At 47.3% G+C, this 26113-nt stretch overlaps 2 protein-coding genes across 6 annotated transcripts in view; both read right to left on the bottom strand.

Moving 5' to 3' along the window:
- The window catches only part of TRAPPC8 (trafficking protein particle complex subunit 8), a 126326-nt gene that overhangs the window by 67098 nt on the left and 33115 nt on the right, over positions 1 to 26113 (bottom strand). For 3 of the 5 annotated variants that reach the window (XM_069731249.1, XM_069731247.1, XM_069731252.1), the window contains exons 3-8: positions 24136 to 24219; positions 21335 to 21424; positions 20327 to 20501; positions 18512 to 18665; positions 6760 to 6850; positions 233 to 477 (exon numbers count right to left, since the gene is read on the bottom strand). In XM_069731249.1, the coding sequence (XP_069587350.1) occupies positions 233 to 477; positions 6760 to 6850; positions 18512 to 18665; positions 20327 to 20501; positions 21335 to 21424; positions 24136 to 24219 (839 nt within the window). The remainder of the gene's footprint in view (positions 1 to 232; positions 478 to 6759; positions 6851 to 18511; positions 18666 to 20326; positions 20502 to 21334; positions 21425 to 24135; positions 24220 to 26113) is intronic. The other 2 variants (XM_069731250.1, XM_069731251.1) reach the window with 1 other exon arrangement.
- Positions 12596 to 15047, bottom strand: LOC138642779 (uncharacterized). Its single transcript, XM_069731246.1, has 2 exons — positions 14217 to 15047; positions 12596 to 14127 (listed from the first exon to the last, which is right to left on the bottom strand). The coding sequence occupies exons 1-2, from the start codon at positions 14406 to 14408 to the stop codon at positions 13375 to 13377; spliced, it is 945 nt and encodes a 314-aa protein (XP_069587347.1). The 5' UTR covers positions 14409 to 15047; the 3' UTR covers positions 12596 to 13374.

Here is a 26113-nt window from a genome sequence, read left to right on the forward strand (position 1 = left end):
AGTATTGAGAACCAAGAGAGATTTATGCTATAAAAAACAAAAAAAAAAACAGAAAACTATGCACAGCGACCAGATACTAAGATACTACAGTCTTGTTATATGCTGATGACTAATACATTTATATCCATTTTCATTAAATCTCAATAGAAAATTTACAGCTTAAAAAAAGAAAAACTGCGCAGACGTAAAGTGGCAAACACCTAGGAATGAGGTGAGGATAGAGCGGTCTCACCTGATCGTTCAGCTGTCTTACTGTCTTTTCTACGTGGGGTATAAGTCCTCGGAAGGTGAATTCTTGTATGAACTGCCGAATGCGATCATGGTCAGTAAGGGTCAAGCAGCTGCCATGGGGCGTTCCACTCATTGCCTTCTTTGCCTCAGTACCTGGCGGCCTTCCATTATCGAGCCCATCAAAACTACCACCGGCATCACTGAGCTGGTCAAGTGGGTGAGTTTTTAAATTATTTGACAAAGCCTCTAAGGAAAAAGCCAGAAGAAAAGTCCAGTGATATATAACAGAAAACCATTACCGTAGTTTAAAAAATAAAGCACAGCCGATTGTAGGAACAGTCACGGGGCGGTTGTCCCTCAGCTAGTATAACAAGTAATAAAAGTCACCCATAAGTAATTATAGGGAAGCTAAAACCACACAGAAAAAGAGTTAAAAATAAAGCAAAACAAAGTTTAGATGATGAAATGCCAAATGGAATTTGCACTAAAATTGTGGAGAGAATCTGCAGCAAAATCCACATATATGGTGCAGATTATGCACTTCACATCATCAAGGAATTATGTAACAATACATGTGCTCAGGGTTAGGAAAATATCTTCTAGACGTAGCAAAAATCAGAAATATGGAGCATGGTGCAACCATACAGCCGGTTATTTATATTGTAGATTCTGCTGTTGAATTGTTGCAGATTTGCATTGAGATCTGCTTCCGAGAAAATCCACCTCACGTTAAGGCTGGGTTCACTGGAACGTATGCAAAATCCTCTGTTTTGCATCCAGAAAATAAAACAATTTTTCATCCATATGTAATCGTATGTTCAGTGTACACTCCATTTTAGGGCTTCTCAATGTGATTTAACCCCTTCCCGACCCATGACGCCACGTAGGCGTCATGAAAGTCGGTGCCATTCCGACCCATGACGCCTATGCGGCGTCATGGAAAGATCGCGTCCCTGCAGATCGGGTGAAAGGGTTAACTCCCATTTCACCCGATCTGCAGGGACAGGGGGAGTGGTAGTTTAGCCCAGGGGGGGTGGCTTCACCCCCTCGTGGCTACGATCGCTCTGATTGGCTGTTGAAAGTGAAACTGCCAATCAGAGCGATTTGTAATATTTCACCCATTATAACGGGTGAAATATTACAATCCAGCCATGGCCGATGCTGAAATATCATCGGCCATGGCTGGAAATACTAGTGTGCCCCCACCCCACCCCTCCGATCGCCCCCCCACCCCCCCGATCTGGCCGGTACACTGCTCCGGCTCCCCTCCGCCCTGTGCTCCGCTCCCCCCCGTGCTCGTGTCCGCTCCCCCCGTGCTCCAATCACCCCCCCGTGCTCCAATCACCCCCCCGTGCTCCAATCACCCCCCCTGCACTCCGATCCACCCCCCCCGTGCTCCGTTCCACCCCCCCGTGCTCCATTCCACGCCCCCCGTGCTCCATTCCACGCCCCCCGTGCTCCATTCCACGCCCCCCGTGCTCCGTTCCACGCCCCCCGCGCTCCGTTCCACCCCTCCCGCGCTCCGATTCCCCCCCCCCCGCGCTCCGATCCCCCCCCCCCCGTGGTCCCCCCCCACTCTATCATACTTACCGATCCAGCCGTGGTCCCGTCCGTCTTCTCCCGGGCGCCGCCATCTTCCAAAATGGCGGGCGCATGCGCACTGCGCCCGCCGAATCTGCCGGCCGGCAGATTCGTTCCAAAGTGCATTTTGATCACTAAGATATAATCTCAGTGATCAAAATAAAAAAAATAATAAATGACCCCCCCCCCCCCCCTTTGTCACCCCCATAGGTAGGGACAATAAAAAAATAAATAAATTTTTTTTTTTTTCCACTAATGTTAGAATAGTGTTAGGGTTAGGGGTAGGGTTAGGGGTAGGGTTAGGGGTAGGGTTAGGGGTAGGGTTAGGGGTAGGGTTAGGGGTAGGGTTAGGGGTAGGGTTAGGGTTAGGGGTAGGGTTAGGGTTAGGGTTAGAGTTAGGGGTAGGGTTAGGGCTAGGGTTTGGGTTAGGAATGTGCACACGTATTCTGGTCCTCTCCGGATTTTTCCGCTGCGGATTTGATAAATCCGCAGTGCTAAACCGCTGCGGATTTATGGCGGATTTACCGCGTTTTTTTCTGCGCATTTCACTGCTGTTTTACAATTGCGATTTTCTATTGGAGCAGTTGTAAAACCGCTGCGGAATCCGCACAAAGAAGTGACATGCTGCGGAATGTAAACCGCTGCGTTTCCGTGCAGTTTTTCCGCAGCATGTGTACAGCGATTTTTGTTTCCCATAGGTTTACATTGAACTGTACACTCATGGGAAACTGCTGCGGATCCGCAGCGTTTTCCGCAGCGTGTGCACATACCTTTAGAATTAGGCTATGTGCACACGGTGCGGATTTGGCTGCGGATTCGCAGCAATGTTCCATCAGGTTTACAGTACCATGTAAACATATGAAAAACCAAATCCGCTGTGCCCATGGTGCGGAAAATACCGCGCGGGAACGCTGCGTTGTATTTTCCGCAGCATGTCAATTCTTTGTGCGGATTCCGCAGCGTTTTACACCTGTTCCTCAATAGGAATCCGCAGGTGAAATCCGCACAAAAAACACTGGAAATCCGCGGAAAATCCGCAGGTAAAACACAGTGCCTTTTACCCGCAGATTTTTCAAAAATGGTGCGGAAATATCTCACACGAATCCGCAACGTGGGCACATAGCCTTAGGGTTAGGGTTGGAATTAGGGTTGTGGTTAGGGTTAGGGGTGTGTTGGGGTTAGTGTTGTGGTTAGGGGTGTGTTGGGGTTAGGGTTGTGATTAGGATTATGGCTACAGTTGGGATTAGTGTTAGGGGTGTGTTGGGGTTAGTGTTGGAGTTAGAATTGAGGGGTTACCACTGTTTAGGCACATCAGGGGTCTCCAAACGCAACATGGCGCCACCATTGATTCCAGCCAATCTCGTATTCAAAAAGTCAAATGGTGCTCCCTCACTTCTGAGCCCTGACGTGTGCCCAAACAGTGGTTTACCCCCACATATGGGGTACCAGCATACTCAGGACAAACTGCGCAACAATTACTGGGGTCCAATTTCTCCTGTTACCCTTGTGAATCTAAAAAAATGCTTGCTAAAACATAATTTTTGAGGAAAGAAAAATGATTTTTTATTTTCACGGCTCTGCGTTGTAAACGTCTGTGAAGCACTTGGGGGTTCAAAGTGCTCACCACATATCTAGATAAGTTCCTTGGGGGGTCTAGTTTCTAAAATGGGGTCACTTGTGGGGGGTTTCTACTGTTTAGGCACACCAGGGGCTCTGCAAACGCAACGTGACACCCGCAGACCATTCCATCAAAGTCTGCATTTCAAAAGTCACTACTTCCCTTCTGAGCCCCGACGTGTGCCCAAACAGTGGTTTACCCCCACATATGGGGTATCAGCGTACTCAGGAGAAACTGGACAACAACTTTTGGGGTCCAATTTCTCCTGTAACCCTTGGGAAAATATAAAATTCTGGGCTAAATAATTATTTTTGAGGAAAGAAAACGTATTTATTATTTTCACGGCTCTGCATTATAAACTTCTATGAAGCACTTGGGGGTTCAAAGTGCTCACCACACATCTAGATAAGTTCCTTTCAGGGTCTAGTTTCCAAAATGGGGTCACTTGTGGGGGGTTTCTACTGTTTAGGCACATCAGGAGCTCTGCAAACGCAACGTGACGCCCGCAGAGCATTCCATCAAAGTCTGCATTTCAAAACGTCACTACTTCAATTCCAAGCGCCGGCATGTGCCCAAACAGTAGTTTACCCCCACATATGGGGTATCAGCGTACTCAGGAGAAACTGGACAACAACTTTTGGGGTCAAATTTCTCCTGTTACCCTTGGGAAAATAAAAAATTGCAGGCTAAAAGATCATTTTTGAGAAAATAATTTTTTTTTTTTATTTTCATGGCTCTGCGTTATAAACTTCTGTGAAGCACTTGGGGGTTCAAAGTCCTCACCACACATCTAGATTAGTTCCTTTGGGGGTCTAGTTTCTAAAATGGTGTCATTTCTGGGGGATCTCCAATGTTTAGGCACACAGGGGCTCTCCAAACGTGACATGGTGTCCGCTAATGATTGGAGCTAATTTTCCATTTAAAAAGCCAAATGGCGTGCCATCCCTTCCGAGCCCTGCCGTGCGCCCAAACAGTGGTTTACCCCCACATATGGGGTATCAGCGTACTCAGGACAAACTGGACAACAATATTTGGGGTCCAATTTCTCCTATTATCCTTGGCAAAATAGGAAATTCCAGGCTAAAAAATCATTTTTGAGGAAAGAAAAATTATTTTTTATTTTCATGGCTCTGCGTTATAAACTTCTGTGAAGCACCTGGGGGTTTAAAGTGCTCAATATGCATCTAGATAAGTTCCTTGGGGGGTCTAGTTTCCAAAATGGGGTCACTTGTGCGGGAGCTCCAATGTTTAGGCACACAGGGGCTCTCCAAACGCGACATGGTGTCCGCTAACAATTGGAGCTAATTTTCCATTCAAAAAGTCAAATGGCGCGCCTTCTCTTCCGAGCCCTGCCGAGTGCCCAAACAGTGGTTTACCCCCACATATGAGGTATCGGCGTACTCGGGAGAAATTGCCCAACAAATTTTATGATCCATTTTATCCTACTGCCCATGTGAAAATGAAAAAATTGAGGCGAAAAGAATTTTTTTGTGAAAAAAAATTACTTTTTCATTTTTACAGATCAATTTGTGAAGCACCTGAGGGTTTAAAGTGCTCACTAGGCATCTAAATTAGTTCCTTGGGGGGTCTAGTTTCCAAAATGGGGTCACTTGTGGGGGAGCGCCAATGTTTAGGCACACAGGAGCTATCCAAACGCGACATGGTGTCCGCTAACGATGGAAATAATTTTTCATTCAAAAAGTCAAATGGCGCTCCTTCCCTTCCGAGCCTTACCATGTGCCCAAACAGTGGTTTACCTCCACATGTGAGGTATTGGTGTACTCAGGAGAAATTGCCCAACACATTTTAGGATCTATTTTATCCTGTTGCCCATGTGAAAATGAAAAAATTGAGGCTAAAAGAATTTTTTTGTGAAAAAAAAAGTACTTTTTCATTTTTACGGATCAATTTGTGAAGCACCTGGGGGTTCAAAGTGCTCACTATGCATCTAGATAAGTTCCTTGGGGCGTCTAGTTTCCAAAATGGGGTCACTTGTGGGGGAGCTCCAATTTTTAGGCACACGGGGGCTCTCCAAACGTGACATGGTGTCCGCTAAAGAGTGGAGCCAATTTTTGATTCAAAAAGTCAAATGGCGCTCCTTCCCTTCCAAGCCCTGCCGTGCGCCAAAACAGTGGTTTACCCCCACATATGAGGTATCAGCGTACTCAGGACAAATTGGACAACAACTTTCGTGGTTCAGTTTCTCCTTTTACCATTGGGAAAATAAAAAAATTGTTGCTAAAAGATAATTTTTGTGACTAAAAAGTTAAATGTTCATTTTTTCCTTCCATGTTGCTTCTGCTGCTGTGAAGCACCTGAAGGGTTAATAAACTTCTTGAATGTGGTTTTGAGTACCTTGAGGGGTGCAGTTTTTAGAATGGTGTCACTTTTGGGTATTTTCAGCCATATAGACCCCTCAAACTGACTTCAAATGTGAGGTGGTCCCTAAAAAAAATGGTTTTGTAAATTTCGTTGTAAAAATGACAAATCGCTGGTCGAATTTTAACCCTTATAACTTCCTAACAAAAAAAAATTTTGTTTCCAAAATTGTGCTGATGTAAAGTAAACATGTGGGAAATGTTATTTATTAACTATTTTGTGTCACATATCTCTCTGGTTTAACAGAATAAAAATTCAAAATGTGAAAATTGCGAAATTTTCAAAATTTTCGCCAAATTTCCGTGTTTATCACAAATAAATGCAGAATTTATTGACCTAAATTTACCACTAACATGAAGCCCAATATGTCACGAAAAAATCTCAGAACCGCTAGGATCCGTTGAAGCGTTCCTGAGTTATTACCTCATAAAGGGACACTGGTCAGAATTGCAAAAAACGGCAAGGTCTTTAAGGTCAAAATAGGCTGGGTCTTGAAGGGGTTAAAAAAAACAAAAAAAAAATTAAGAAACTTGTTCCCCAAAAGAATTTTTGGCATGGATTACTTCAACATAAGGATGAGTGCACAATCCGTACAGTCCTGTGGGATGCAGATATCAGCACACATCCTATTCTAATGACTAGGACAGGTACCCAATACCTGGCAACACGCGTCAAAGTAGGTATGGGGCGACGGCACGTAATGTCACGGGCACCTAATGCCCAAGTCTAAAATATGTCCGATTCTAAGGAGGTGTCAGAACATAACATCACGGAAAACACCACCACTGCGTGGAGGAAGAGGACTACTGCCGGGGACAGAGGCCTCCTTTGTACCTTTGATTTTCACGCTGAGTTCGCTTCACTTATGCGCCATAATAATTAACCAAAGCAATAATAAAGCGCTACAGAATTATCATTCATTAAAACAAACATTTTAGACGTATTCCAACCTCTCTCATAGTTTTCCAGCCCATCAACAGGAACAACATGGTCTGTAATTTTATTTAGGACTGCAGCATTAGAACCATCTTCATAGGAATCCTGGGAGGGAAAAAACAAAAACAAAAAAAAACAGGATTTTTGGTTGCTTACCGTAAAATCTGTTTCTCTGAGCCTTCATTGGGGGACACAGGAACCATGGGTGTATGCTGCTGCCACTAGGAGGCTGACACTATGCAAATAAAAAAGTTAGCTCCTCCTCTGCAGTGTACACCCTACCGACAGGAAGTAGGATATTCAGTTAGTGAGAAAGCAGTAGGAGAAGCAACGTGTAAAAGAGAAAGAATAATAATAATATAATAATAATAAACTTTATCTACATAGCGCCAACAAATTCCACGGCGCTCCATAGATTTACAGTTTCAAACACTCAGAGTGTTCAAAGAACTCAAACGTAAACAGTAAACAGAGCTGTTCAACTTGGGAGGGTGCTGTGTCCCCCAATGAAGGCTCCGAGAAACAGATTTTACGGTAAGCAACCAAAAATCCTGTTTTCTCTATCGCCTTTCATTGGGGGACACAGGAACCATGGGACGTCCCAAAGCAGTCCCTGGGGTGGGAAAAACAGACTTCCATCAGGTCCAAGGACTCACCACTGCTGCCTGCAGGATCCTTCTGCCCAGGCTTGAGTCCGCCGTAGTTCGGCGAAACGTGTGGATGGAAGACCAGGTTGCCGCTTTACAAAGCCGTCGGCAAAAGCCCCGTGACGTACCGCACTGGAAGCGCCGACTGCCCGGGTAGAGTGAGCCTTTATCTCAGGAGGGGGCACTCTTGTTCTTGACCCGGTAAGCTTCCAAAATTGCCGTTCTGATAGAGCGAGCAATAGTCGCCTTGGAAGCCGGCAGGCCTCTACGCACGCCATCAGGGATGGCAAAAAGAGAATCCATCTTTCGGAAAGCGGCTGTGCTAGCTAGGGAGATCCTCACTGCCCTGACGAGGCCCAGTCTGTTCAACGATCACTCCAGAGGATGAGTCGGAGCTGGACAAAAGGAAAGGTATAACGATGTCCTCGTTGAGTTGGAAAGATGAAAACCACCTCGAGAAAGGAAGGAAGGCAGAGGCCTGGGACCACCTTGTCCTGGATTAAAATTAAGAAAGGAGGTCGGCAAGAAAAGGCCGCCAACTCAAAAACGCGGCGGATCGAAGAGATGGACCCGAGAAAAGCCACCTTCCGAGATAGAACTGACAGGGAAAACTCCCTGAGAGGCTATAAGGGGGGAACCCCTAAGCACAACCAACCCAACCTTTAAATCCCATGAATCCACAGAGGCCCTGTACGGAGGGACAGCGTGGACTACTTGGAGGGAGGTCTTAACCTGTGGCTGAGAAGAAAGTCTTCTTAAAGGGAAGAAGAGCGCAGGAACCTGGCCCTATAGGGAACTGAGAGCGAAGCCCGAATCCAGTCCTGCCTGAAGGAAAACCAAATGGAAGGCAGGGAAAAATGACATAGGTGAAAAGTGGTTGGACTCGCATCAACGAAAGTAAGCCTTCCAGGTACGATAGTAGATCCTGGAAGAAGACGAAGGCTTCCCAGCGTGGATTATAGAGTGACTCATCTGGCCCGAAAGGCCGGACGCTCTTAGAACTGTGGAGTCCACAGCCACGCCGTTAAACTGAGCGACCGATAATTCGGGTGGCAGATCGGACCCTGAGACAGCAGATCGGGTCCGCCTGGAAGACACCAGGGGTGTCCGCGAGAAGATTGACGATGTCTGCAAACTGAGACCTCCTGGGCCAATCTGGGACGATCAGAATGACCGGCACCCATCCAGCCTTGATCTTTTTCAACAGCTTGGAAAGCAAGGGAAGGCGTGGGAACCGATAGGGGAGCCCGAACTGCGACCGGGGAATGGCCAGAGTGACAACACCACTGTGAGAGGATCACGGGACCCTGGGCCGACCCGAGGGACCTCCTGTTCAATCGGGACGCCATGAGGTCCACCTCTGGAGTCCCCCATCGAAGAGCAATCTGATAGGAAACCTCCTGAAGCACCATTCCCGTGCCGCGAGGCCCTCGCGGCCGAGGAAGTCGGCGGCCTAAATGTCCACGCCGGGGACATGCACTGCGGAGCTCACCAGGACCGTTGCGCCTCTGTCCAAAGGAGGATCCTGGAATCTCGGCCGAGGCCAGCGAACGCCGAGTCCACCCCTGGTGGTAGACATATGCCACTGCTGTGTCATTGTCTGTCTGGATTCGAATTGGCAGGCTGCTGAGAATCCTTACCCAATGAAGGAAAGACAGAGAGATGATCCGGAACTCGAGGACATTGATCGGCAAAGAGGGCTCCTGCGCCGACCAACAACCCTGAAAGAACAGGAGACAAAGCCCCGCGCCTCCGCCGAGCGGACTGGCGTCAGTCGTCACCACCTGCCAGGGAACTGGAAGGAAGGATATGCTGTGAAGGATCTGCTCTGGGATAAGAGAAGTGACCTCGGCCATCAGTCGAGGAACCATTTGACCCGGGAGAAAGCCGGATCGGACGATGCAGGGAGAAGACAGACCTGCCCCCTGTGATAGAATAGCCTGCTGAAGAAGTCTCGAATGAAACGGGTGAAGGGAAAATTGCTTCCGATCTTGCAACCAACCTCCTTAGGGCCTTTAAGGCCCATCGGAAAAAAAGGGGAGCTGAGAACCCTGGAGCAAGCGAACTTCCTGACAAAGGAGGGATATCCTGTCTTCGGGAAGGAAGACTCTGGTCCGACAAGTGTCGAAGAACATGCCCGGAGATACGAGGCGCTGAACAAGACGGAACTTCTTCCTGTTGACGAGCCACCCGCAACGGTTAGAATGTTGGGAAATACGTACGCTACTCACCTGGTAGCAGTGTTTTTTCAGGAGCCATGACAGCACAACGAGAGAGGGGATCCGCCCTTCAGGGACAGGAAACCTACAGACATAAAAAGGGCGGCACCTCTCTCCCACGTCAGTTGTTTCCAGAGCATGAGAGGACCACCTTGGTTAGTAACACAGATGCAGTATATACAAAAATACTTTTTATTATGCAAGTGAATATAAACTTTAACTCAAGATTAACAGGGTGTTGAATTATCCAAAACATAGGGTAGGGAATCTAAGGGTGCTGTCATGGCTCCTGAAAAAACACTGCTACCAGGTGAGTAGCGTACGTATTTATTCAGTCGCCATGACAGCACAACGAGAGACTTTCAGAGACGAAAGGTTTTAGGGGGGGATAATAGCTTCTAGCACTCTTCTCCCAAACGTAAGGTCTGAGGAACTACCCAGATCTAATCTGTAATGTCTAAGAAAGGTAGAAGGGGAAGACCATGTGGCCGCCTTACATATGTCTTCGATTGACACTTCTGACCTCTCCGCCCAGGAAGATGCCATGGCTCGCGTGGAGTGTGCCTTTATACCATCTGGAACTTCGTTGCCACCTGCGGTATAAGCGAGAGAGATTGCCTCCCTAATCCATCTGGCTAGAGTGTTTTTAGATACTCTAAGACCTTTCCTTACCCCTTGATAGGCTACAAATAAAGAGTTATCTTTTTTCCAGGAATCTGAAACTGTAATATATCTAAGGAGGCATCTCCTCACATCTAAGCAATGGAATTTACGTTCTTTATCGTTAGTAGGATTGGAGCAAAAGGAGGGAAGGACTACCTCCTGAACCCTGTGAAATTTAGACGCAACTTTAGGCAGATATAGGGGATCGGGTTTTAATATGACCCTATCCTCCCTAACTTGCATGTATGGTGGATGTCTGGAGAGTGCCTGCAGATCACTAACCCTCCTAGCAGATGTGAGAGCAACTAACAGGGCTGTTTTGATTGACAGGATCTTCACAGGAATAGTATCAATGGGCTCGAATGGGGCTTGCGTCAGGGCTGAGAGTACCAAATTTAGGTCCCATGGGACTAACCTTTGTTTAATAATTGGTCTAGACCTGGTGACTGCTTTAAAGAATCTAGCAATCCAGTGATTACTGGCTAAATTAAGATTATATAACGCTCCCAGCGCTGACACCTGAACTCTAAGAGTACTTGTGGCCAAGCCCATTTCCAGGCCTTTTTGTAAAAATTCAAGAACCTGGTTAATACATGGTTCTTGGTCAATTTGAGCCCCTGAAAAAGATAAAAATTTTCTCCATACTCTCACATAAATGCCCGTTGTAGATGGTTTTCTACTTTTAAGGAGAGTATTAACCAGATTCTGAGAGAATCCTTTCCCCCTCAGTAAGGACCTCTCAAGTTCCATGCCGCTAGGTGTAAGTTGGCTACTTGAGGATGGAGGATTGGTCCCTGGGAGAGCAGATCTGGTAGCTCTGGAAGAATCCATGGTTGGCAGACAGACATCTTTCTCAGCCAAGGAAACCAAGCCCTCTTGGGCCAAAATGGAGCTACCAAGATTACCCGGGCCTTGTCCTCCCGAATCTTCCTCAGGACTAGGGGAATTAGATTTAGAGGGGGAAAAGCATACGCGAGCCTGAAGTGCCAAGATATCAGCAGAGCGTCCACAGCGTATGGGTTGTCTTTTGGATTTAGGGAGCAGAATTGATGTAATTTTTTGTTCCCTCTGTTGGCAAAAAGGTCTATCTCCGGACAACCCCATAACTGGATGATCTGACTGAAAATGGCTGGATTTAACGACCACTCCCCCTGTCTGAGCATGTTGCGGCTTAGATAGTCGGCTTTGGTGTTGATACTTCCTTTTATATGAAGCGCCGTCAGGGAGAGAAGATGTACTTCGGCCACCTGAAAGATATGATTTGCGACCTCCATCAATGTACTGGATCGCGTGCCACCTTGACGATTAATGTAGGCCACAGTTACCCGATTGTCTGACAAAAGCCTGACGTGTCGACCCTGTAGGGGTACAAGGAATCTATTTAAGGCATGTTTTACTGCCAACAGTTCTTTCAAGTTGGAGGAAGAGTCCTGTTCAGACAGAGACCATAGTCCCTGAACCCAATCCTCCCCTAAGTGAGCCCCCCACCCTTTGGGGCTAGCGTCCGTAGTCAGCACCCTAGATATGTGATTTATCCAAGGGACCCCCCTGTGTAAATTCGAAGTGTGAGTCCACCAACCAAGCGAATGTACAGTCTCCGCAGAAAGTGTGAATTTACTGTCGAGGTGAGCATTTAGGCGACGGGAATTGTGTAACACGTCCCACTGTAAAGCCCTCGTGTGGAACTGTGCCCAGAGAACTGCCGGGATGCAGGACGTAAGAGAGCCCAAGATTGACATCGCACCCCTGACTGATACTAAGGGATTATTTATTGCCCTGGTGACCAAATGCTTAATCTTAGCAACTTTTGTGTCCGGCAGGCGACATTCCTGCTGACTAGAGTCTATAACATATCCCAGGAATTCTTGTACTTTTAGGGGCTGAAGGCGCGATTTTTTTATATTGATCATCCAGCCCAATTTGTGTAACGCATCCATAACTTTCTGTAGTTGGTCTGAGCAATGCGACTCAGAATGACCCACAATTAGCAAATCATCCAGGTACGGGACTATTAATATATCCTGTTCATGCAAGTGCGCCATAACCTCCACCATGATTTTTGTGAACACCCTGGGTGCAACTGCGACTCCGAACGGAAGTGCCTGATATTGAAAGTGTTCTACTGTGCCAGCTAGTGAGACCGCCACCCTAAGAAATCTCTGATGATCAATATGAATTGGTACATGGTAATAGGCGTCAGATCTAAGACAACCATAAAACAGTGGTGAAAGAGTAATTTTATTGCTGTCTTGACCGACTCCATTTTGAAGGAGGGTATGAACAGAAAATTATTCAGGCCTTTTAGATTAATAATGGTGCGATATGAACCATCAGGTTTTTTGACCAGGAACAGAGGGGAATAAAACCCCCTACCTTCCTCGCCTGCAGGGACTCTGACTAGAACATTCTTCTGTTGGAGCTCCCGGACCTCAGACTCTAGTGCCAACTGCTCTGTAGAGGAGGAACGAACAGGTGTTAACATAAATTTGTCCCGAGGAGTATGGTGGAAGTCTAAGGTTAGGCCTTTCTCCACAATGCCTAGAATCCATGGATTGTTTGTAATCTGCACCCAGGCTGGGTAGAAGGCCGAAAGCCTACCCCCCACCTGGTCCGCTAGTCATTGTGGTTTCTTAACCTCTCGTGAAGGATTAAACATAAATCCTCTACCCCTTCTTCTGCTGTTGTCATATCTAGTAGATTCTCTGTTGGAGTCTCTATATGGTCTTCTGCGGTTGGACCATCCTCTATTATAGTCCCGTCTGTAGAAGGGTCTTCCTAGGAAGGGAAAGCGTTTTTTACTATCCCCTGCTTTTTCCAATAGCTCGTCTAGGACTGGTCCGAACAAGTGAGCCCCTTCACAAGGAATGCTACATAATTTTGTTCTAGCTTGTAAGTCCCCTGGCCAGCATTTTATCCATAGTGCTCTCCTGGCTGCATTGGATAATGCCGAGGACCTGGCGGCCAACCTGACCGAATCTGCTGAAGCATCTGAGAGGAAGGCTGCGGCATCCTGGATTGTGGACATAGAGGACAATATTTCCGACCTAGGGACTTTATCTCTGAGCTGATCTTCGAGGTGACCCAACCAAACCATCAAGGATCAAGCGGTACAAGTGGCTGCAATGGCTGGCCTCAGAGACCCCGCTGAAGTCTCCCAAGCTCCCTTAAGGAAGATGTCGGCTTTCCTATCTAACGGGTCTTTCAAATTTCCCAAGTCGTCGAAGGGGAGAGACGACTTTTTGCATGCCTTAGCGACTGCTGCATCCAACTTCGGGACTTTATCCCATGAGGACGAAGCCGCTTCTTCAAAGGGATACCGTCTTTTAAAGGCTGGCGGAAGCGACCCCTTCCTTTCTGGTTTCTTCCATTCTTTTGAGATTAACGATTTGATCTTGTCAATCACTGGAAAGGCTCTTCGGGATTTTCGCTCAATACCCCTGAACATAACATCCTGAATGGAACATTCCGATTGGGTATCTTCTATCCCCATTGTGCTGTTAACTGCTTTGACCAGATGGTTAACCCTTTCTAGGGACAAACAGGCTCGAGCAGACTCCTGATCCTCAGAGGAGGAAGTGGACGGAAGAGACCCTGAGCTCAGCTCACCCGAATCCGAATCTACCTCAGATAAAGGGGATGACCTTTTAGCTTCTGCCCCCCGAGATTTGGATCTCTCGGCACCTTTAATTTCCTGTCTCACCATCTCTCTTATTGTAGAGGTTAGATCAGGCGCCTCCTCCTCCAGTAAACGTTGAATACATATTTTACATAACTTCCTCAAATGTCCATCTGGAAGCGGCTCTGCACATTCGGCACACTGCCTATGTTTGGCTTTGGACAAACTTTTCCTCCCCTGATAGAGGAAAAAAGACAAGGGGAACACAACCATCACTAAGTGGACTTTCACGAAGCTCACTTACCCCGTCCAGTAATGAGTGGTACCGTAGATGGGGGATCCTTCGAAGCCGGCAAATCTTTACGGGCTGAGGATTTTGGTATAGAGATCCGTGCCTCCTTAGCTCCACCAGCGCGGCTACTGCCACTAGACCGACGCTGGGAGCTTCTACGAGGCTTATCTGACAGCTGCTGCGGCTCCTGCTGCTGCTGGCTGGTAGTTCCTTCTGGCGACTCCATTATGGAATGGGTGAGGAACTCTGATTATCCCAGCTTGCCGCATTAAATACCCCCAAGGTACCGCCCCCGGATGGGGGCCAGCAGGGAATCCCAGGTGGCCATTAAACCGTCTGCCGCTGTGCTGCGCTACCCCTCCCTGAAGCCCAGACTGATCCCGCAGCTGGGCGCCGCCATTAGCCGGAGATGACGCTACTGCGCATGCCCAGCCGCGTCATCCGGCCGCGCCGCCCGCCGCGTCATCCGGACACGCCCCCTTCAGGACGCGGCGGCGGCGCCAAGCCGACACGCGGACCAGGACGCCAGCAAACCCCCCGGACCAATGCCGCGTCCCCGCCCGGACCAGCGTGACTCCCGGGACCCTGAGTAGCCAAGCACCTCCATAGGTATGTGCGGTTGCCTGAGAAGCTAGCCTATCAGAGGCTGCTTCCTCCTGCTGTCACCTACACCGCGCAGTGCCCCTGCCGTGTGGTGCTTCCTGCCCCCTGGACGGGCCGAGGTAGGGGACCCCCGCTACCTGTACCGGGCCGCCAGGAGTGGGGAGTCTTCTTACTTCGACCCTCTTGTCAGGGCCTGTCTGCAAGAGGTTCCGCTGTCAGGGACAGGAAACCAAACTGACGTGGGAGAGAGGTGCCGCCCTTTTTATGTCTGTAGGTTTCCTGTCCCTGAAGGGCGGATCCCCTCTCTCGCTGTGCTGTCATGGCGACTGAATAAAGATGGATAGACTTTCGGGAGCCTGAAACCGAAATTCCTGAGCCTCCATGGAAGTGATTACTGAACGAGGGAATATCATCCTGAAGTGTCTCCGACGAAACTTCCTGTTCAGCAAATTGAGATCCGGACTGGAACGAACCTTGTTGTCCTCTGTCAGTACAGAAAGATTCGAAAAGAAGACTGTGAACCGTTGAACCGTTCCTGTTCTGGGATGGGAACGATTACCCCGGATTTAAGGAGGGAAACAATGGCTGTAAAGAAAACGATCCCAGGACCGTGAAATGAAGATTTTGTATCTAGAGGATACAAGTGCCCTGGCCCATGCGTCCTCTACTGAGGAGACCCAGACGTCCCTGAGGAACAGGAGACGGTTGCCCAGCCTGAGAAACGGGCTGGGGTCTAGTCGTGGGTCGTGCCTAGGTGGAACTTCCAGTCCTGGACCTGGAGAATCCACCTTAGGAGTAGCGGGCACGCCAGGAAAGAGTGAGTCGAAGAATACCTTCTCTTAACGTGCCTGTGGCCTCTGCTGTTGCGAAGAGGAATCTAATGCCGCGAAACTACGAAAAAGGTCTAAAAGACCGAAGTAGCCGCCTAAGGGGAAGTAGGCGAGGTCTGGAGAAGGGGACTGGTGCCGCCAGTGGCGTCCTTAATAATTTGGTCCAGCTTGGAACCGAAAGGACGTGAACCTTGAAAAGGCAGGCTCGTAAGGGACTTCTTCGATGACTCTTGAGCCAAACAGTGCGACGGCTGGCAACAACATTACTGGGCGCCTGTGCGGCAGAAGACGCGACGTCCAGGGAACAAATTATTCCCCGGCGCGAGTAATCTGGGAGGCAAGTTCCGCCAGCCGGGCTGATGGAGCTCCAGCTTGAATGCCCCAACGGAGTTGTTTAGCCCCTCGGATACAGACTTCGAAACCCAAGTGGAAGCCAAAGCCGGGCATTGGGATGATGCGGCAGTTTTGAAAGCCGACTTCACGAAGGATTCCATGATCCCATCGATGGAATCTTTCAGAGCCGCCCACCGGACAGCGTAAGGACTGTGGTGGTGGCAAGTCTAGCAGCCGACGGGGGAGAGGTCGTTCTCTAACGCCTCTCATTCCGGTTGGCAATGAGATCCGGAGGAAAGAGATATGAGACTCCAAGACGCTTGTCTCTTTGAGAACGTCTGGTCGAATTCGCTCTTTCTCTGGACAGAGGCTCCTTGAATTCAGGATGAGGAGCAAATACCTTGGGAGGTAGTTTAGACCGTCTAAACGAAACCGCCTGATCTGCGGGTTTCGTAGAGGAATCTTTGATGCCACAGGTCTGATTGGTCGCTCCAAAGAGGCTTTGAACCATATCCCTCATGTTAGCAATTTGGTTCGAATCCGGCCCCAAATAATCCTCCGAAGGCGCATCAGAGAAAGCCTCGCCTGACTCAGGGGAGGAGGATCGGGAGGACGCCGACCGCAGAGGAGGACCGAGTGGCGAGATGGAGCGAGAAGAGGACTCAGACTGGCATTCCTGTCTGGACCTTTGCAGCTAGCCTTGGAGGGCTCAGACGGAGCTTCCTGCGACCCGGTGGCTACTGCGGGGGTCTGCAGGGGTAACCGATCCAGCACAGACACCAGGGTTTGAGACACCCGTGTTAAAGGACTGACATAGCGGAGACCAGTAGGTTAGGGGACAGAAGGGCGGAGGAGAGTGTCAGACTGCAGAGCAGAGCTACTCACGGCAGGTGATGCGCTTCAGTGGTCCTTAAAGGCAGGGGTGCAGGCAGAAGGAGCAGACCTCTGGAACTCACCTGTCCGGGACCAGCTGTGGGGCTGAGGCGACCGCAAGTGAGGAGGACGCCGGTATTCACGTACTTTCGGGGGGAATAAGGCGTTCCTGGATCGAGAATATGGAGGTGGTGGGCAGGGTTAATTGCCTGGCCAGGAGCACCAAGATGGTGCCGGGGGGGCGGAGCTTGTTGAGACAGACGGGCGGGAAAAAAGCCCGCCCGAGAACTCAGGAAGTGGGCGGAGTCACGGCCGAGAGTAGGCCCCGGGAGAAGCCGGGACCTAAATTAGAAGCTGGTGGGCGCCGGAGAGGGCCACAGGACCGGAAAACTGTGCGGCCGCCGGAGAACGCTGTGCGGCCGCCAGAGAACGCTGTGCGGCCGCCGGAGAACGCTGTGCGGCCGCCGGAGAACGCTGTGCGGCCGCCGGAGAACCCTGTGCGGCCGCCGGAGAACACTGTTCGGCCGCCGGAGAACACTGTACGGCCGCCGGAGAACACTGTGCGGCCGCCGGAGAACACTGTGCGGCCGCCGGAGAAAAACGGCACGGCTGCCTGTAGGGGCTGCGCTGCATGGGACAAAGGTACGGCCGCAGACAAGGCAGTGCCGCTGCCTGTAAAGGTGCGGCCGCCAAGCATGGAGAAGCGGCGCAGCTGCAGCGCAAACCGCCAGGTCAGGGGGAAAGTGCAGCCGCAGAAAAGGCAGCGCGGTTGCCTACAGGGCGCCGCACAGAGCAAAAATGTGCCGCAGTGTGGAAAACTTTCCAATAAAGAGACGTCCAACGATCGCCCAGGGAATCAGGGACCCCCCATGACTGTCTTTGAAGAGAGACCGAAGGTTAGGGGGATTGGTGGGAAGGGAATACTCACCTAAACATCCCACGCCGTCCGTTACTAACCTCGTGAAGATATCAGACGTCCGTGGAGCTGGACGTCCTCGTCTCCTCCAACCGACAGGCTCTGGTGGGCGAGTGGGTGGGGGACGGAGCCAGGACCGGACTTCTAAGCACGCTTGTGTGCTAGGATCTTGGTCCTGGAGAGGGATCTATGAGGATATGGGGTGGCAGTACACGCCGTACTCATAGTCCGCATTGTGGGAGTACAGGTGTGACTGTTCACCCTGTATCCCTCCGGAAAACCTGAAAGAAAACGACGCACATTGAGGTAGATATGGGTCGAATGAAAGACCCGTGTCCACCTCCTACTGACACTAAGCTAAACTGAATATCCTACTTCCTGTCGGTAGGGTGTACACTGCAGAGGAGGAGCTAACTTTTTTATTTGCATAGTGTCAGCCTCCTAGTGGCAGCAGCATACACCCATGGTTCCTGTGTCCCCCAATGAAAGGCGATAGAGAAAAACACATTAAGGTACATTACTGATATTGACTGGCATAATCTAGGCTACTTTAGTAATGCAAATATGGCTGAGGAATATTATATGTACTAGCAACTTCATCACAAAGGAAGGGGGCAAATGGTAGCCCAGGAGCACAAGTGGGAGGGTTTGGTTTCATTTAGGGCCGCAGTGCAGCATGTGAACCACAAGCGGTGAACTACTACATCTGTACAGTATTGGTGAAGAGAGGGCTGATAGGGATCTTTTTGCCCCTTACATTCTTTCTGTACACACCTGACTGTGAATGCTGTTCTTCTGGATGTACTGACTCCAGGGGTCCGGTATCTGTTCATCTGCTCCTTTACTGGATGCTCTAGAATTAATTTTGAGTAAGTAGCATCCCTGAGTCCCGTAGCGTTGAATCATTTCTTCATAGACTGAATCAGCCCTTGACAGATAGAGATGCCATATCAAAAATTAATGATTAAATACTTGTAGCCCATAATAAAAAGACCAAATAAAGACATGAAAGATACATGTTAAAATACTAGATCACTGCAGGATGCAGACAGGTCCCAATGGTCGATGACTGAGGCAGCATAGGTGCAACATACTGAACCATTCATAAACCCATCATCCATGAAGGCATGAACAGGTAAGGCTTGTACAAGTAGGTGGTCTCTAAATTGGAATTTCCTTGAACGTGCCAGCTTGTGAGGCAGTGACACGCTGACATACAGAATCTAGCGTGGTCCGATCAGTTACATACATTTCCATGTGTGAGGGTCTTACAGCTATGACAATTACAGATCTCACCAGACGTTGCTTTACTAAGGTACAACGTACGGTCAGTATTTTACACTGACAATTACGGATACCAGAGAACATCCCTATTACTTCCAGTGGCCATGCTTCAGCATAAACCACATCAATCAGATTCCCCTGATGCAGGAGGGAGTGTGACTGGTTACATAGCTGCAATGATATACAATTCAGTATATGCGTTAGGTGCTTTCACACTGCGTTCAGGCAACTGTTCGTTGGCCCCATCTGGGTTTGGACTAGAGCGCATGTGTTAATGGGGCCACAAACTATAATGGTGCTGACAGAGCAAACATGCTCAGACGTGCATCTTTTTCAGACATCTACGCCTACTGGAGACGGACACAAGGACGCAGTTGGTACTTGCTTTACCTTTCTCCATCCTACGCTTGGCATTGTGCTTACTCATTGTAAGACATACATGTGGGCTTTTGGCCATGGAAAACCATGCCATGAAGCTCTAGAAGAATAATTTTTGCACTGACAAAAGTCAGAGGAGAACTGGACTCTGCAGTCAGCAGAACACTAGTGACTTCTATGTACTCTGTACTTCAGTACACGGCGACTGCAAACTAAGTGGTCTCTACTTTGTGGCAGAGTTGCGGGGGGTCCCAAAAAGCTTCCACTTTTCAATAACTCCACTCAGTTTGAGGAATATTTTAGGCAGGAAGAAATGACATGAGGTGACTTGTTACAACAGTGTCGCCCTACTACACGACCCGTGAGCATTTTAGAACGACCCCCTCCTTCACAGATGTTAGTAAAAGCAGACTATTTCTAAGTGGCTGATTTTATATATCTGGGCAATGGGACTGAACAAAACACCCAAATTTAATGATGAAGTGATGTGTCCTAGAACACTACGTAGACAATAGTATATACTACTGACTATACACCGCTTGCAGTGGGGAAGCAAAGGGCACACACTGAATTTTGATAAAGGGGGAAGAAAATCAGGGTCACAAAATAGTCAACCTGTTAAAATAAAGAATCACGGATTTGAGATAGGGTTGTTGTCATTATATCAAATACCAGTAGCTCCTTCACTGCGGTCAGGGATAGATACGTCTGCCTGCCAGCGCCCTGCCCGTATATGCCCCTGTAATACGTCCTATGGGGAAACTCATATGAATGAAGCAATGAGGAGCAGATCCCTGTGCTAAACCCACTACACTCCGCATACACGGCTGTGGATGGACGGAGCAGTATTAGGACACATTCTGCACTCACCACACTTATTTTGTACACATTTCACAACAAAACACTTTGTCCAGTTTCATAACTCACCTTTTCTCATCTCCACCGCTGACATCATGTAGCAGCACATAATACTTCAATGTGTTGGGTGTAAACCATTTGGGATAGGAATAGTCATTACTGTGCTGAATCCGATGCTGCTCTTGTGATAGCTTTAAAAATTGGTCCACAGGTTCAGGCTCATGTGAAGAAACAACCAGCATGCCTAAAGAGCTTGTTAAGTCAATGATTAAAGTACAAGGGGCAATTGCAGGACACAAGAAAACAAGAAGTGGTCAAGAAAACTGCACTTTACACCTATAATCAGTGAACGCTCAAATTACATTTACAGCTAGTTAGCTGGTCCTGACAAAGTGTGAAAAGACATGCTGTAGATGTTTTGGACTTTATATTTCCATGAGTACTGTAATTTGGGTACCAGTCAAGTACGACTGGTGCTTAAAAGGGTGGGTCAATTGTTTTGGGGGAAGGTGGGGTTCAAATGTTCTGATTTAGACATCCTGTTTTTTTTCTTTCTGTAAAATTATTTAAAATTAATTAAAGTTTACCCAATTAAAAAAAAAAGTTTACATTTACAGAACGTCATGGTCACAGTGACAAGAGTGGCACTTTTCCATTTCTCTCTATCTGGAGAGACATCACAGTTGGATGCTGCAGCGCACAGACATTGGAGACAAGCTGCCAAAAGGACACTTCTGGTTGTCTCTGAAATGTTGTTTCAGCAGAAAACCTAAATATCTATATGGAAGGATCTTGACGGGATAAATTATTTACTCATTTGTCAATACCTGGCAGCTCTTCCAACGAACTCACACACGTCGTTCTCAATAAGGGGGGTAAAAATGAGCAACTGCCCGTCACCTGTCGGAGACTTATCAACCATGAGAAGAAAAAACTGGGAATGTTGAAATCCAACAATCCAAATCTTCTGTCCCTAACATCCGCTGACAGATGGTCAGCCTGTGCCTTCCTCCCCCCAATATTCATCCGATACCACAGTAGTTATCCACACCAAAAAAGACACATTAAATAGGATACAAGCCAAGTAGTGGTTTAAAAATTCATGATCTGAGGCTGGCATGGACTGAAAAAAGCTCTCCCGATAGGACTCAAACCAAGGTGTAGTAGCTGTAAAATAAACAGAAGGCATCAATAAGTCAGTGTGCACATATATAGCGGTATCTAAGCTGTACACCAGTGAAGACACAGACTAAGGAGAGATATGGATATACGAGTGGGGTGAGGAATAAGAATGAAAATACCTTTTCTACCCACTTTATATTGATAAATTGTAAAGCCATGTTCACATCTGCGCACTTGCTTAGGTTACATTTTCTAGTCTTTTGCTACAAAAATAGAGCGGACTGTAGGGAATAGTCTCCCTGGTGGCACCTATTGGATGTAGGCCCCCTATAAGCTAATGCGGACTCTTTAACGAGCCTCGAAATATGACTAGTTCTTACTCAAAAGGAATGGAAGCGTATTCTTTATGGAGAAAACGGTTTTAGTTAAACATCCCAAGTTATGCGGTAAGGCTCCTTAAAAAGGGTTGACATTGACTTCTATAGTATGGTTCCCTCAAGTAGGTGACACAAGAGAACCGACCTTCTTGGACAAGAGCTAATTTGTGCTGGAGTACAATTATACACAATGATCTCCCCCAACATTATCTTCACATCAGGTTGTTGAGGGCCTGGAGGCTGACTGACAGGTCCATGCATCTTGGGACTGAGCGTTTCCTCCGTGATATGGAAGACACAAGGCACTGACTTACAAAATAACAGCGTGGCAGGGTCCAATCATTCATTTTCATTTCATTCCCCTGCTGATCAGATGACTGGTTGGTGATTCGTCAGCGACCCTCTTTTGTTCCCCTCTGCATAGTGCAAACAGTTACAAGGGCAGTAGTTTTGCATGGACCCTGGCAAAGAACTACAGACTGTGAAAATGACTGAGGTATATAGGAACCACTGCACATGTGGTCTAACAGTGTCCGGATAGAGAGCAGAGAAATATCCAGGGCACAAACACTCGCAGGGAGGCTCAGGCTATAATGTTATTTGAGTCCACAAAAAAGCATAAAAATGATCCGCACTGCTGCAGCACCTATGTTCACACACCGGCTATGGTGTCAGAAACACTGCAAGCATCCGTGCCCGGGCTCTCAGGTGCCAACCCAATCAGAAAAACAAAACATGTGTCCGTGCAAATAGAAAATGAGGGTGGCACTCACCGTCCCATAAAATCCACTTTATTGAGGCAATTTAAAACATCCAAGACAGAGGAGTCCCTTGTTGAGTGTGAAGTACGACGGCCGTTTCGGGCAAATGCGCCTCTGCGGGACCCATAGAAGCACATTTGCCCAAAACGGCCGTCGTCCTTCACAATCCACATGGGACTCTCCTGTCTTGGATGTTTTAAATTGCCTCAATAAAGTGGAGGTTATGGGACGGTGAGTGCCACCCTCATTTTTCTATTTGCACGGACACAATGTTATTTGAGCAATCAAAAAGAATGACACATTTAATACAAAAATTCTTCAAATATCTTCACACAACTGTCTTCTAGTATAAAAATGAAAAAAAAAATTGCGACTCATAGCAACCAATCACGATCCATCCTTCATTTTATCCACAGTATTGGGATAAAGTGAAACGAATGGCTGTTCTGGAGGATGTCATCAGTCGTTACTCATACAGAGGCTCAGAACTGGTTACTATGATTGCAGAGTTTCTGGTTTTCGGCTCAGCATATACTTCTTGATGCTCATCAGAACTGGTCACATTCAATGCTAGACCCAGGAAACACAGTTATGGAGGGGAATATGGAGACACAATCCGACTAAACCAGATTATTTTACCAATATTGCAAGTTATGTCCTATGAATCAGATTGGGGATAACTTAACGGATTGCTGGGAGGTATATATTGTGGGGAAGAGCTAACTTTTTTTTTTTTTGCATAGTGTCAACTTTCTAGTGGCAGTAGCAAACACATGATTTCCTGAGTCCCCCAATGAAGCAAGAAAAGGTAAGACACCCCAGAGAACAGGGGTCCCAACATGAATGAACCAGAGGTCCAGATGCTTCTGCTTCATTCCAGATGGGGGAACTAGAGAGCCCTAGTCTTCAGATTGCTGGGGGGTCTTTCCTTTGTACCCCAATCTCAGGATTGCTGGGGGGGGGGGGTCTTTCCTTTGCACCCCAATCTCAGGATTGCTGGGGGGGGGGGGGGTCTTACCTTTGTCCCCTCCCAGCAATCAGTAAGTTAGCCTTTATACCATCAATGTTGAATAACCTGCAATGTTTGGAAAACCTCTTTAAATGCTTGAAGTCATGATGTTGAAGAACAGACATTTTTATACACCAAAAGCAGAACATTCAGACATAATTTAAGTCAAAACATTTTTTTTCCTTTATTTCTTCACAGGTTTTGTTAGTAAATTAAGATAAAAAGTCAGATTGTAGTTAACCACCACCAATTCTCGTTTTGGACATTGGGTAAATTTTGGAATAAAAGTATGTTCACACATGGCAGACAGGCTGCAGATCTGCCAGATTCGAAAGAATTAAATCTGCAGCACGTTACAGTAGCAGAAATGACGATAAAATGTCATCTCTGTCGTTAACAGCAGAAAAAAATCTGCAACAATTCACATGTAACATGTGGATATGTGGTGGATTTACGACAAAATCCACGGTGGAAAATCTGTACATGTGAACGTACCCTTAGAGGTTGCTAGATAGTCCCAGCACAACGACAAAGGGAAAAGTGACTGAAAAAAATTTGACATGGATTAAGTAGAGGGCAATTTTTTTTCAGTCCCGGTGACAATACTACCTGAATAGAACTTGGACTTGTTGAGATCCGTCAATGTTTCTTTCCAATTATTGTACCAAGGGACACTAGCTTTAATAGAGCGATCTGATAGAAAGAACATGGTGTTATTCAGCTCAACTGTATACATCAGGATCTAATCTATAATGGAAAGACCAGTGCTTACGGGAAGGGACGAGCACACAGGGCAAAACAAAAATATCTCTACATGTGTCATTACAAAATGTCCCATTATCTAAATCAGGTTTTAAATCTTAAATGTATTGTTTATCATTTCATTACCATATCACTACGCAATCACAAAAATAAAATCTTTACACCGTCCACTGGGCCCAATATTCTCAGCCCCAAGGGAATCGTACTGAAGCATTTATGGAGCATGTGCTCCCCAGGGCAAAGGCCACTGTGCAGAGAGGGGGAGGAGGTGAGCTGTGACCACCCATTGTAAGCAGTGGATCCTGTGTTATCTTCTGTGTATAGAAATGCTACCTTTCATAGTAATCCTGTCTAATTGATAATGAGACTTCTGAAAAGTTTACTACACAGGACTGCAAGTGTGACTCTAATGAAAGACCCAATGGCGAGTGTGACTATTTCGGTTTTAACAAAATATTATGGAAAACAGAAATTAAATATTAGCAAAAAAAAATTATGCAAGAACCTGATTTAAACAAAAAGGGGACATTTCCTAATAACACATTTCCTTTAAATAAATACAGTGAAAAGCAAACAAAAGCAAAGTATACACATGTGAAAAAAGCAAGCAATGAAGTGATCAAACACACTAACATTTATTGGCGCCTTCTACCCATGTTCATTTTACATCAATAATTGAGGGGGGTTATCCAAAATAACAAATACTCATTAGATAAATCCCCCAACACTTCTGCACCGAGGTCGCTGCCAATCTTTATTTTCCTGCACCTGTGATGACATACTGTACAGCCACATGACCAATGCAGCCTGGACTCAGGGGTAAAGCACAAGCATCAATGAAGCTAAAGATTGGGTGCAGTGGTCAAGTGGATACATGGCATGTCACCTCTGTAGGAAACAGCAGCAGAAATTGGCACCAACAGATTTTTATTTATTTATTTTTACATATGGCTGGACATACAGTGGAGGAAAATACCGTAAGTATTTTATACACTGACGATTTTGCAAGTTTTCCCACCTACAATGAATGGAGAGGTCTGTAATTTTATCATAGGTACACTTCAACTGTGAGAGACAGCAAGAATTCTGCCTCACACTTTTTTTTTTTTTTTTAAGAAGCCCTCCTACTCTGCACTCATTACCTGTAGTGTCCACACATACAGTCACACTCCAACCTCTCCACCATGGTCAAGATCAAAAACCTAAAGGGAACCAGGGACAAAATTCTTGACCTGCACAAGGCTGGGATGGGATACAGGACAATAGACAGGCAGCTTGGTGAGAAGGCAACAACTGTTGGCACAGTTATTAGAAAATGGAAGAAACACAAGATGACTGTCAATCTTCCTCGGTCTGTGGCTGCATGCAAGATCTCGCCTCGTTGGGTAAGGATGATTCCGAGAAAGGTCAGGAATCAGCCCAGAACTACACAGGAGAACCTGGTCAATGACCTGAAGAGAGGTGGGACCCCAGTCTGAAACATTACAGTTAGTAACACACTATACTGTCATGGATTAAAATACTTCAGGTCACACAAGGTCCCCCTGCTCGCACCATCCCATGTCAAGGCCCTTTTGAAGTTAGTCAATGACCAACTGGATGTTCCAGAGGAGGAATGAGAGAAGGTCATGTAGTCAGCTGAGACCAAAATAGAACTATTTGGTATCAATTCCACTCAGTGTGTTTGGAGGAAGAAGAATGAGTACAGCCCCAAGAACACCATCCCAACCGTGAGGCATGGTGGGGGAAACATACTTTAGGGGTACTTTTCTGCAAAAGGGACATGACGACTGCACCATATTGAAGGGAGGATGGATGGGGGTCT

Source organism: Ranitomeya imitator, chromosome 6 (assembly GCF_032444005.1).
Source record: "Ranitomeya imitator isolate aRanImi1 chromosome 6, aRanImi1.pri, whole genome shotgun sequence".
Lineage (NCBI taxonomy): Eukaryota > Metazoa > Chordata > Amphibia > Anura > Dendrobatidae > Ranitomeya > Ranitomeya imitator.

Coding starts and splice junctions, on each gene's coding strand:
- LOC138642779 (XM_069731246.1), bottom strand. CDS start 14,408: ATGGAGTCGCCAGAAGGAACTACCAGCCAGCAGCAGCAGGAGCCGCAG. Junction 14,128..14,216: donor CGAAGGATCCCCCATCTACG/GTACCACTCATT, acceptor TTCCTCTATCAG/GGGAGGAAAAGTTTGTCCAA.